A 13,297-nucleotide genomic window follows, 5' to 3' on the forward strand; every position below is an offset into this window, starting at 1 on the left:
CCTGTGAAACAGACATCTTTGAATGAGCTCTCCAAGTACTCTGCACAAAACTTCAAAAATACCCAGGGGGCCACCATTGTTGCCGACTTGCATGGTTTTACTGAGATCCCTGTGATTTTTAGTGTTTTATTTAAAACCCAAAATGTAGAGAGAATGGATCATGTCAGACTCTCATCTCTAATTTTAAACAAAAAATGTTAGGGTGAAATTCTATGCTGCACTGTTAAGACACCACAGTATCCTAAAACACACACATTGTCTTATTATGGGTTGTCTTGTGGGCTAGGGACAGACATTACACATAAACCGGTTTAAGTGATCAGAAACTGGTTTAAATCTGTAACAGAACAGATTCAGGCACATAAACCAGTTTGAGAATGGCTGAAACCGGTTTGAGATGTACCTGTTTGAGTGTAGTATCAGACTTAACTGATTTGGCTCAAACCAGTTTATGCAATGTCTGTCCCAGACCCCTTGCTGGCTTAAATTAAATCAGACTCCCCCAACATCTCAGCATGCTCACTGGGCTGGGCAGGCTCTCTGCTCCACAGCAGGGATGGCCCTTCGCCTCTGCTCCTTAGCCAGAGCTCGGCAGTCTCTGCAGGCGTCTGCCTGGCTTCTGCTCCTCCCCTCCCCACTCTCTGTAAGCCGGCATTTCCCTATCCCTCAGCATTAGCTAGCAGACCACATACTGGCTACCTCCCAGCCGTGGCACATAGGACAAAGGCAGAATCAACATGTCCCTCTGTTGTTTTCTTAATGAGCTGATAAATACCAAGTTAAGGATAATAAACACTGTGTTAGTAACTGTCTGCTGGGTTCCTGGTGGGGAAACCCCTCCCTAATCAGAGCCGCCAGGGCCTGGCCACGCCCCCCTCAGCTCAGCTATGTGCAAGGGACAGGAAGGCTGCTCTAGCACCCCTGACTTATAGCCTGAGCCACTGCAGGCATGTGCCTGCATTTCTGGGATGTCTGTCTGGTTCGAAAACTGATTTAGCCTAACCAGGTTAGACTAACCTGCAAAAATTTAATCAATTCAGGCTTGGACTTTTTGAATATCTATCCCTATCCCTAAAGTGGAAGAAATGTAATGACACTATAGGTGGGGCAGTTTATATAGGAGCACAGTGGCTGATGTTGTCACCCAACAGTGCTAATTAACCTACCCAAAGTAGTGTAGTCAGATGGCTACACTCCTTTCAGTACAGAAGACAACATGTGCAGAGCAGCATGGCATGTTTGAGGAGCAGAAACTATCTCACACAGTTAGATATATATGCCCTCCTTTTCTAGTCCTTGTGATAGTGGTAAAAAATATGAAAATGAGACCTGTACATAACCTAAACACTCAAGAACATCAAACAAGCAGAACCCAGAATAGACATTTTAAAATGTAATGTTTTTTAAGCTAATTACATGAATTTGGGGCCTCAAGTCCAGATTTTTGAACAGTTAAGGCTCACAATACAGCCAGAAGGCTTCTAGCCTATGGCTTTCTATACTTTGAGTCAAATGATAAGACATACAGTATTTGTTTGTTTTTCTCTTTCTGTTTTGTATCTTCCCCCAGTCTCTAGTAAAGCTGAACATGAAGCTGAAGCCCATGCTGGATTCAGTGGCAACAAACAGAAGTAAATGGGAGGAGCTGCACCAAAAAAGACCTCTCTCTCAAGCAGCAGCCTCCTCTTCCAGCTTTACTGTGTCTCTTGAAGACTTTAATTAAGCCTGCAAATGCCAGCCATTGTGGTGCTGAGAGCTGTCTGAAAGGCTTTCTTTAGCTTAGTTCCATCAATTGGAAAAAAAACTTAAAACTTTCACAGACATACTTAATTGACTGGATGTTATCTCGATGACAGTGGTTGCTTTTGCCTGGACATTCAGTGGGCCCGGAAAGAAGGCCTATGTTGATTAGGGTTATGTTGATATCAAGTCACAGGGAAGCTATAGTACAAGAAGCATTCATTCAGCTCCACTACCTTTCAGCTGCGGCTGTAAAAATCACACAAAGCTGACTATGGACTGAGATACAAGAACTTACAGCTTCATAAAATTAATAATACAGAACAGAAAGGGAATGCGCATTGGTCAATTCATATGCAAGGAGCTGGAGGAGAAGAGAATAGTGTGTAATTACCTTGTTGTTTTGCATCTCTCTGGTGTTCATTATGAACCAATAATGCCTGCAATTGTGATGTTTCTCTCTTACTCTTTCCTCCTCTTTTATGCTTGAATGTTCTGAAAAGCCTGCTTTATATTCTACAGAAGTATTTTTTTACAACAAAGTTCCTTGTTGATTGATCAGGACCTTTAGAATTGCCTCTCTTTGCTACCTTTAAAAACAAACTTTATTATCTTGAAAAATATCAACTGTCCCAGCTCTCCTAAGAAATTAAGAATAACAATTCTGTAAATTACCCAGCAAGTAGGAATTTGTGCAAAGGCAAAACTACTGCATGATATATTTTTAGAAACACTCCTTTAAAATATTAATGTTACTTTGCACTGTCGCCTAAGTAAAGTACTAATGGACGTTAACAAAAACAGGATAAAAAGGAAATCTGTTGCCTTGTGCTACAGAAGCTGTGTTGCAGAGTGCACCGTGGATATGCCTTTCTGATATAATTTCCAAATGAAATTAATATTTTGACTGTTACCCAACAGAAATGGTGGAGAAATGTGTACCATCATGCTGAACATTGACTGCCTCTTCTTTCTCTTGCCAGCTGCTGCTTGCTTAAAATTTAAGTCAACGTCCTGTTACAGTTACTGAAAGCAAGTCAACAATCATATGCACATATATGGGATAGAGTTGTTTGTAACACTTTAATCAAACATCATAGGTCAAGAAGCCAAACATCAAGTTCTCACTAATATTATGTGACCTCTCCATTATGGCAGAGATTGCTGGCAACCTATGATTTGAGGCTGTGCACGCCATTCTGAGCACCTGAATACCTGAGGACCCATATTAAAATACTTAGGACTTGACACACAGAAAATTGTTCCATTCAAAAAAGAAATAAAAAAACAAACATACTAATGGCCCACTCTTTTGGCCATTAGTTCCTGAAGTTCCTGAAGAAAGTTATTTAGAAAATAGGAATGCCCACAGGCACTCACATAAGAAATGAAAGCCAGATTCAGAGCTCAGTTATACCTGCATATACCGGAACAGCTACACTGACTTTGGTACAATTGCTCTGGACTGGCAGAATCTAGCCCATATGACTTGATGTGCAAAAGATCTCAGTCCCCAACACAATGTCTCCCATCCAGGCATTTATGGCTTGTGTATACTAAGCACTTTCTAGAAAGCTGACCAGTGCTGTGTAATTGATAATTAAACAAATGAGAACTTATTTAAAAGCTCTGTGCTGCTACTAAATTGTGTAGACAGCATACATGGGAGATTCCAGGACCACTGCAAAATCTAAGCTACTGAATCATAGTAGTCTTTTCTACCAAAGAGAAATGGGGAAGGGGAGAAATCTATGAATACAAGCACTGTTTGAACTTGTTTCTATTACCATTCTCCTTCCACAATAAATATAGAGCTGGGATAGTCTACTGCAAGCTTGTATAAAACTTATTTATATAATGCATGCTTTATGGGAAAAGCAGACATCATGATCGACATAGTACTGTTGGCAGCTTCACAGAGCTTTCCTGAATTTTGATATTGCATATCGCTAAATATAACATAATTTATAGTACACATACCCTACAGCTCCTCCAAGGTTGAGTTCTCTTATTTCCTTTCCTTTTTATTGGCTTCAGTGCACTGTTGCCCCTAGCAACACTCACTGGCAGTGATGGGAATTCAGCATTACTGCAACCTGACATACAGTTGAGGCCCTAACAATGTCAACCATCAATCAGTCGGCTGCTTATAATTGCCTCCATCTATTTCTCCTGTCTTGTGGTATCCTTCTTATTGTGGGTCAAATTCAGAAACTGCTGACTAATGTTACGATTCTGTTCCTCCGTTGCAAAAAAAGGAATAAAAGAGCGCATGCTTGGATCCTCCTGCAATTCTCTTCTCAGGAAACAAAAAACCTCTGCTGAAACCAGTAGATTGTACTGGTGTGTCTGAAAATAGAATTTGGCCTCTGCTGTTTTTTTAAACTTCAATTTAAAAAGGCTTCAGCGTGTTTCCTTAGGGAAGCACACGTACACACATCTCTTACCATTAAAGTATTCATGTTTTTGGCTCAAAATCCTGGCGGTGTTTTTGAAGCAAGGGAACATTTTGTACAGAAATAATGTGTCATATTGTTTCTCACAATTAGGATGGTAGCGGGTACACCGTCCCTGTTTGTCAGATTCATTTATACAGATTTTGGCAACTGTTCATTGTTTTGGTGCAAAAGCAGCTTTTCTTGAGGGAATGAAGTATTTTTCCAGAACTTTGAGCCATTTTGTAAACCTATTCCAGTAAAGACTGTAATGAACTCACTGTAAAACACAGTCTAAGCTCAAATTCTGCTCTGCTCATTACTCTGCCCTTTGAACAGGCAGAGATTACCTGGCACAGAAATCAGATTGGTTCTGCTGCACGAGTGGGAAAGACAGGATTTTTCACATGAGAGGGTCCGTAGTAGACAGACTACACTGTTAACCAGACAGCAGAACTACTCTGCTGGAGATGCCCAATGCACAGCTCAGTATTTAGTCTGGTAAATAGGAGGATCTTCAGTCATTCGTCCATTCCATGCCTTCCATGGAATTTTTGCCTAAAGTGATAACTAACATTTGTCTATATTTGTGGCCCAATATTACAAGGTACTAAGTATGTAGATCTCATAAAGTCCATTGGGGTATTTCATGGGATGTGCGAAATTTCAACGGGTGTTTCATTTCGAAGCTGTTTTGAGCTCGAAACAGCAAAATCAAAATGAAACAAAAGGCTGGAAAATCGAACCGGGAGCTGGGGGGAAGCAAACTGGGAGCTGGGAAGATGTTCAGGTTCCTAAACATTTCCCCATTTCCCGGTTGGATTCCCCAGCCCCCTGATCTTTCTCCCAGCTTTTCCAGGGGGGCACGGGCCCTCAGATGATGCAGGATAACAGCAGGCTGCCATTGCCAGGAAGTGATACAAGTTTTGCTTTGAACATTCTGAAGTTCAGTTTCCCAGAAACCCCTGCACCTATCTCCCTGAAACTTGGCAGGCTCCATGCCCTCAGAAGGGGCTACCAACCCTGCAATTTTCATCTGAATCAGGCAAGAATGACAAAGTTATAGGCAGTTTCATGATTCCCCATTATAGCCTATGGGTGAAACATTGAAACAGCAAAACAATTTCGACAAAATGAAATGGAACAGTGCTTCGAAACAGCGAAATGAAACAGTCCTTTCAAAACGGCAAAATGGAAGTCGAAATGAAACCATGCTGTTTCTCACAGCCACTCCTCCAAGGAGTTGCTTAGGGCCAGCTCTGCAGAAGGACTTAGGCACTGCAATGCTTACCCCTTAGAGGTCTGAACAACTACAGCAATCCTCAGCTGTAACTTGGGTACCCAGGATACCTGTGTAAGTGAGGGAAGAGGAGGGGAGCAAGGTGCCTAAGAACAGAATCCACAGAAACCAGCAGGCTGATGAGGAAACTATATAAAACTTTGCCAGTAGAAATGCTCAGGAGAGGGACAAGGCCTAAATCCAGTTCCTCAAAAGGCAGTTCAAGCACTTAACTCCACTCAGGATTCTCAGCAATGAGTCCTCTGCAGTAGTTAGGCATGCAAGCTAGGTCAGCCCTCTCTCATGAGGAAGGGGGAAAAAATCCTTTTCATATCTCCTGCTAGCTAGAGCTTCACATAGGAGGTGGGAGACCTGTTTTCAAATCCCCACTCTGCCTACTTTGCAACAGGATCTTGAACCTAGCTCTCACGTCCCAAAAATTACCCAATCACTGGCTTATTGGGTGTTCTGGGATGAACCTTACCTAGTCTTTCTTGAAGTTGCTCTACAGAGTGTAACTAATTAGACAGTCATTTGGAGCACAGATTTGAACCTGACTGTACCACATAAGTACCCTAATCATCACACTACAGTCAATCTTTTTTTTCTCCCTCCCTGGTCCTACTATTTAATTATTAAAAGCAGGGGGATATGTTCAACAGAAGAGACTGAACAGGACTCTTTCCAGAATACCAAATAGCAAAATAGGAACGTCTGGGTTCAAGGTCCTACTCTATATCAGACAGAGAAAGGAAACATGAAACAGGAAAACATCTCCCACTGCCCAGGTGAATCTCTAACCCCTGGGCTAGTAGCTAAAGTATGATTCACCTGGTTGAAAAGTATTTTCCAGCTGTGAGACCCAGTCCATAGATTTGCTCTAAAATAGCTTATCCAGACTGGGGAGAATACCTCATTTAACTATCCTGTCAGGGCTTAGATGCAAAGTTGGGCTCTAAGCAATTTAGCAGTGCCAAAACTTAGGCAGATTTGTGCGCTAAAGTAGACACATCCATGCCTTTCAGGTTAAACAGCAGCTGTGTACAGGGTTGATTTCAGTGGTACCTAACTGTTGGACTTAAGTGCTTAAGTGTGTTTATGTATCTAACCCAAAGTACCTTGCAGGATCTTGGCCACTGCTGATGATTAGTTATAAAATTTGAATGGGGGATTAATAGACTTTGTACCCATGAAGAAAACAAATGGCAAATAATAGGATGAGTATATTTCATTTTAGCTCAGGTATTCATTACATTGTGTCACCGGTAGAGTGGCTGCATTTTCTGGCCTGGTGACCTTCTTAACCTTTCCTACTTCCTGTGCAGTACAGTTTTATGAACATGCCTCCAATTATCAACAAAGCCAATGCCAGTATTCACAAAGTATTTCTAAAAACTGCAACCAGTGGTGCCTGACAAAAAGCTAATTACTGAGATACAGACAGTTCAATAATTCATGCTAAAAATAAGACATATTTCAGTCTATAGATTTTAGCTGTCCCTTAAGGAATTCCTCAGTATATTGAGATATTTTGTGTATTTATTAAAGACTAGCTTTAAGACTTCATGATTACATAAAACATCTTTCAGTCTATACCAGATTAACAGAAGGAACTTCCAATGTCCAAAATGACAGGAAAATGTAAAGTGAGAAAGTGGTATTTGCCTCTCTCAAGGAATCTGGGGATTTCCTTTACATGTTTAAATTATGTGAATGGGTTCTAACAAAGCACTTGTAAATCAGCTGAAATAAAGAGAATTCAGAGGTTATCAGTGATGATATGTTATTGAATATAACAGTAAAAGAAAAAATACTGTGTATTGTTAGCCCAAAATAAGGTATGAAGCTTTCATACTTATTTTAATTTATCAGCATGTTAGACATTGCATCCTTTAACTGTGTGAGAAATACTGTTGTAAACTATCAGTGTCTGTGTTTGTGTATGTGTCTGGTATTACACACATACACAGTCAGACAAAAAAAAAATTCTATCATAAATGGAGCTACATCCTATAAAATGCATAATTTAGGACTGGAATTTGTCTTACCACATCAGTTTCCTTTGTGCATTTTAAAACCATTTTCCTCATTGTTTTGCTTTAATCTGTCAAACAGTGATGGTTCAACATTTTTTTAAAGGCATGTTTTTGAAATGGAGAACTTTGTTTGATTCATCTCATTAAAAAAAATTAATAAACCACTTTAATGGTTTCTGTAGTTTAACTTTGTTTCTACTGGGGATTACCTAATTATCAAGCCCTTAGCTATTGATTATTGCATCACACAGAAAGAGTAATGGGGAAATAAAGACAACATTGATGGAGTGCTGCATTTTTTCTTTTTGGAGCATAAGCAGGAAAGTGTGCTGGGGTCAGATGACCCCAGCCAGATGCTATCCAGCCTTCTCTTAAAGACCCCCAAGGTAGGGGAGAGCACCACCTCACTTGGAAGCCCATTCCAAATTTTGGCCACCTTTACCACAAAGAAGTTTTTCCTGATGTCTAGCCTAAATCTGCTCTCTGTCTGTTTGTGACCATTGTTCCTTGTTACCCCAAGAGGTGCCCTGGTGAACAGAGCATCTCCGATCCCTTGCTGCATCCCCCTAATGAATTGGTAGGCGGCCACAAGATTACCTCTCAGCCTTCTCTTGTGGAGGCTGAAGAGGTCCAGGTCCCTCAGTCTCTCCTCATAGTCCTGTAAGCCCCTAACCATATGAGTGGCCCTCCTCTGGACTCTCTCAAGTCTATCAACAGCCTTAAGTACAGTGCCCAAAACTGGATGCAGTACTCCAACTGTGGTCTGACCAATGCCGCATGGAGGGGAAGTATCACCTCTTTGGATCTATTTGTCATGCATCTCCTGATGCATGATAAAGCGCGGTTAGCTTTGCTGAGGATTTTGTCACACTGACGACTCATGTTCATCTTGGAGTCCACTATGACTCTGAGACCCCTTTCCGCTTCTGTGCTGCTGAGAGGGTCACTTCCCAGCCAGTAGGTGTGCTGGATATTTTTGCACCCTAGGTGCAGCACTCTGCACTTGTCCTTGTTGAACTACAACCTATTGTGTACTGTCCACTTTTCTAACCTGTCCAGGTCTGCCTGCAATCATTCCCTACCCTCCAGAGTGTGTACTTCACCCCACAATTTAGTATCATCTGCAAACTTGGACAGAGTACGCTTCACACCCACATCCAAGTCACTGATGAAGATATTGAAGAGTACAGGTCCAAAGACCAAATTCTGCAGGACCTCACTACCCACACCCTTCCAAGTCGATACCGACCTGTCTACTACCACTCCCTGGGTGCGACCGCGAAGCCAATTTGCCATCCACTGGACTGTGTAAACATCTACCTCACAGTCTCTTAATTTATTTATGAGAATAGCAAGGCCTTCAATACAGTATCTCATCCTAAAGTCCAAGAAAATGACATTCACCTCTACTCCTGTGTCTAAGCATTTCGTGACCCTGTCATAAAACAAAACCAGATTGGTCAGGCATGATCTACCTGCTACGAACCCATGCTGGTTTCCCTGCTGCATTATTTTTCCCACTGAACTCCCACAAATATGATCCTTCATAATCTTTTCAAAGACCTTTCTAAGGATGGAGGTGAGACTGACTGGCCTATAATTACTCAGATCCTCCTTCCCCCCCCTTCTTAAAAACAGGGACCGTGTTGCCCCTTTTCCAGTCCTCTGAGACCTGACCCAAGCACTCAAACAACCGTGCCACTGGTTCTGCTATGACACTGGCCAGATTCCTTCAGTACTCTCGGATGCAGCTCATCCAGGCCTGCTAACTTGAATACATCCAGTCTATTCAAGTGACTCTGTACCAAGTCAGCGTCAAGAGTTGGTGGACTGGTGTTCCTCCAATGCTCATCTAAGAACCCATTAAGAGACTGCCTGCACCTGCCCTGGGTACAGATCTGGGGGGCGCAGATCTCCCCTGCCCCCCAGAAGTGCACACAGCAACGGGGAACCAGCCCTCCCTCTCCCCTGGACAAGCCACCCGTGGCCCCCTCCTGCTCCCCACTGAGGCCCTGCAGCTGCACCTTGCGGCCCTGGGCCCCAAGCCCCACCTGGCTGGGTAGCAGCCCCAGCCCTGCCCAGCTCCCTCCCTACAGGGGCCTCAATCCCCCTCTCCCGCTCCCCACTTACCTGCTGGAGCTGCTCTACAAACTGCCTGGGGCCATGCGCATGTCTATGCACGTGGCACCCCTTGTCTTTCCGCCTTTCTCCCGCTCCCTCCCAGCTCCCTGCAGGCTGGAACTCTGCCACTCTGCAGGGAGCTCATTGCAAAATGGCAAAATCTGTGGGGTTCTCTTGTAAAATGAAAATCCATGGTTTACTCTGTTTTTCCATGGTTTACTCTGTTTTTCCATGGGAAATGGAAAACCTGGATCCCTGGTTATTAGTGTGTGATGGTGCAGCTTCAGTGCTCTGTCACTTTAACGGTTGGTGCCTGATTAAGGTGGCCATTTAATGCCCAGCTCTCAGGGCTAGAGGCAGCAGTTTGCTACCAGCCAGCATGGGAGAAACACCACCCTGCTGAGCTACTGCTCCAGGAACATCTCAGAGGTAAGGGTGAGGCTATGGGGAAGGAGGAGGCCTCATGGTTCTGAACATGACCTGAAACTGGACCCTGCTGGGATATGGAGGCCTGGGGGGACTACCTGTGGCAGGGCAGCCCCACTAAAATGCCAAGACTGAGAACCTCCCCAGTGGAAGGCAGGTTGGGGCGCCTAAACCCCAGCCCCCACCTTCGGGTGGGTTATCAAGAGGCTTAGAGTGGACCAGGCACACTTAATAAAAGCACCTGTGCCCAATGGGGTTTACACCCTGGAGGTGGGCCAGGCACACTCAGAAAGGAGCACCTAAGCCCAAGGGGTGTAAGACCCTGGGCCCTGATAAGAGAGTGGAGTGGAAGTCAGGCACACTTAAAGAAGCACCTGAACCTGTAGGGGTAGAAGACCCTGGGCCCCAGCATAGGGGCGGAGTTGTAGCCCAAGAGAGGGGCAGAGTGGTCCAGTGAGGGGACAGAGTTAAAGAATCGTCCAGTCCTGCTCAGATGAGGACCATGGGAAAGGTCCAAACAGCTGCGCCAGGGCTGGCCAAAGTGTGTAGAGCAAAGTCTGATGGCCTTCTGGGGTTACTCATGTGGAGCAGGGCAGAATGAGCATGGCCCTGGATAGGGCAGTGTAACAGACACCGGGTGAGAGCCAGTGTAGTGCAAGAGGCCCCGATGAGAGGGGGGTGGTGGATGTGTGACCCTGTATGGGGCAGTGTGTGAGACACAACTGTGTGCCCAGTCTGACCCAGACTTGAGCTGGAGAGTCATCACACAGTGTGACATGTGCAAGGCATGGGACACGTATAGGGAAAGTCTGCATGTATGTACTACCCTGTTACAGCTGGGCACTCGAAGGGCAGCCTCCTGCCTAATTACCAACTTACCTGACTTATCAACAAGGCATGGCAGGAGAGCAAGGCAGGCTGATATCGAGACCATGCCTGGGAGCATGCTCCTGTCACACAGTGGAAGTACAGTGTTTGCATGCATTGGGATTACTTAAACTAGTAAGTTCTTGGTCCTTACTTCTTAAAGATCATTAACCAGGAGAAACAGTACATCTACTTAACCATTTCACATGCACTGTAACAGTATAATAACCCATTTTTAAGTGAATGACTGTAGAAGAATGCTAAAATGTGTCTGTCTTGCTCCATTACAGTTTTAGAACTTACTATCAGATTTTCTGATAGAAAACAAATATCCTGCCTTACTTTGGGCTCTGTTGCCTACAGCTGCTGTGTTCTAGAAGTGATGTCTCAAGGCCTTGTTACACAGTAATTTTAGGTGGCTTCTGGAGCTCTTAACCCCTAGATTGGCTGCACATTAATACCTTTTAAGTGGTTTAAGTCACTTGTTATTTATCTTAAAACTTATACCACTCCAGCCCAAGTTAAAGTCCTCCAGCATCCCAGGATTCAGTGGGTGAGTGGGAACACGAAGGTGCTGCATGGCTGGGTCCTGCCCACAGCAGAGCAGGACCCAGCCATGTGGGTGTATTTATTAGCATTGCAGCCAATGCCAATAAATACAACAGACTAAAAAAGAAACACACAAAATGTGAAGACACTGTTGCACTAAGAAACATTTTACATAGCCTCCTAGTCCTACCTCTGCTCACCAAACTCTAGTGCTAAGTCACAGCTGTGCAAGTGAAGGATAGTCAGAGATGGTTTTTTGCCTTAAGGTGTGATTGCTCCACTAAGATGAACAACACTAAGCTGATTAACATCTGTTCAGCTTACAGTGTAAGGTATAACAAGGCCCTTAGGCTCAACAAGGTACAAGATGTTAAATAAAACCCTTACTTACTATCACATTAAATAGTTCAGTGTTTTATGTTCTGGGGGCTTTACTCCAACCACAACAATCACTCTTAAAATCTTTTAAACCTTTTATTCAAGACAAAGGAAAAGGAGTTAAGCCCTCTGAAATATGGGCTTTTATTTTAATATTATCCTTTCCCCCCTTCAGAAGTAGAGCTTTTAGAGGTAACACAATTTTAGATGGTATTAACCATCCCTTTTGGTGAAGAGAGAAATGAGCTGAGGTGATCTGGAGCTACTGCAGTTAAAAGTCTCATCTCATTTCTTTAAAGACGCACATTTGAACAGAAAAGACAGAAAATACAATTTTTGCCTCCAGTACTGACTCTCACTTGCAAAATCACCATGGGGAAAATAACATGCGCAAAACATAGCACCTTATCAGCCACTCTAAGACCATGAAGCACTTTACCACCACTGAATTCTTCAGACCACTCGTTTTCACTGGCTCACTAGCCATAAGCTTACACCAACACTGCAAAAGATATTATCCTGGCTAGCTAAATCAGCCTCCTGTTAAACAGAAGGCAAAAAGGATTAGGATAAGAAAAGGAAGGAAAAGGACACAAGCAGGGCAGTGTTAACAGTTGGAACTCACCTCCCAATTATTGTTTACTACAAGCCAATGAGGAATGTGATGCCACTGAGTCCTTCTCTCTGGCCCACTTGAGATTAGGATGCCTTTTAGTATCAGTAACCTTGAGGCACAAAGCTGTGTTCGGGTGGATTCCTGGGTACAGCTTTCCACTGCAAAGAAACAGTAATAGTGGTAGGAAAAAGCATCATAGGAAGCCTTACCTCTCCGTTCCCCTTGTATGCACTCCAAAGTATATTTTTAAATACCCCAAAATGGGTTGCTTGAGAGGCTGAATAACCATTTCTTCATTGATTTGGTAACTAACTAGGTGTTTTACCAATTTCCAATTCCATTCTCCTTTTGATTACTGACCACAACTTTTACCAATCCGTGTTATACTAACAGATGCCTTTGGACTAATATAGCTTCTTCCCCTTTTTTGTATCTTTTCTGTTATTGTCAAGATATACATACAATGTTATATTTTTTCTCTGATTCCAAATGGGATAAGGCCTGTTAGACCTAAACTACTACAAACTGCCCCATTCTCCTTTCTGTTTCATAGAGACGAGTAGGGGAAAAAACTATTTGGGCTCCCTTCACCTTTGAAAAACAGTGTTCTAGAGACTGCCCTAAATTAACTTAAAATTGCATTTTTTTTAGTTTGTCTTTTTTCATACCTATACAAAAACCAAAATTGGTAGGTTCCCCATGAAAAAGCATGGGGACCACAAAAAAGTGCAAAAATGCCCAGCAAGTTGGGGGGCAGCAATGCCCAAATGGCAAAGAGTGCGTAGCCCTGCCATCCTGAAGCATGGACTTATGGGGGAGATTTATGCAGTGGAGTGAGACAGCCCCCCAG

The 13,297-nt window shown here is 43.3% G+C and overlaps 1 protein-coding gene across 1 annotated transcript in view; it reads left to right on the top strand.

Moving 5' to 3' along the window:
- PDE11A (phosphodiesterase 11A) overlaps positions 1-7,654 on the top strand; it is a 260,304-nt gene extending 252,650 nt beyond the window's left edge. Inside the window, exon 20 of the mRNA XM_059727249.1 lies at positions 1,571-7,654. Coding sequence (XP_059583232.1) covers positions 1,571-1,723 — 153 coding nt within the window. The 3' untranslated portion in view covers positions 1,724-7,654. The remainder of the gene's footprint in view (positions 1-1,570) is intronic.
- The last annotated feature ends 5,643 nt before the right edge of the window (positions 7,655-13,297 follow it).

This window comes from Alligator mississippiensis, chromosome 4 (assembly GCF_030867095.1).
Source record: "Alligator mississippiensis isolate rAllMis1 chromosome 4, rAllMis1, whole genome shotgun sequence".
Classification (NCBI taxonomy): Eukaryota; Metazoa; Chordata; order Crocodylia; family Alligatoridae; genus Alligator; species Alligator mississippiensis.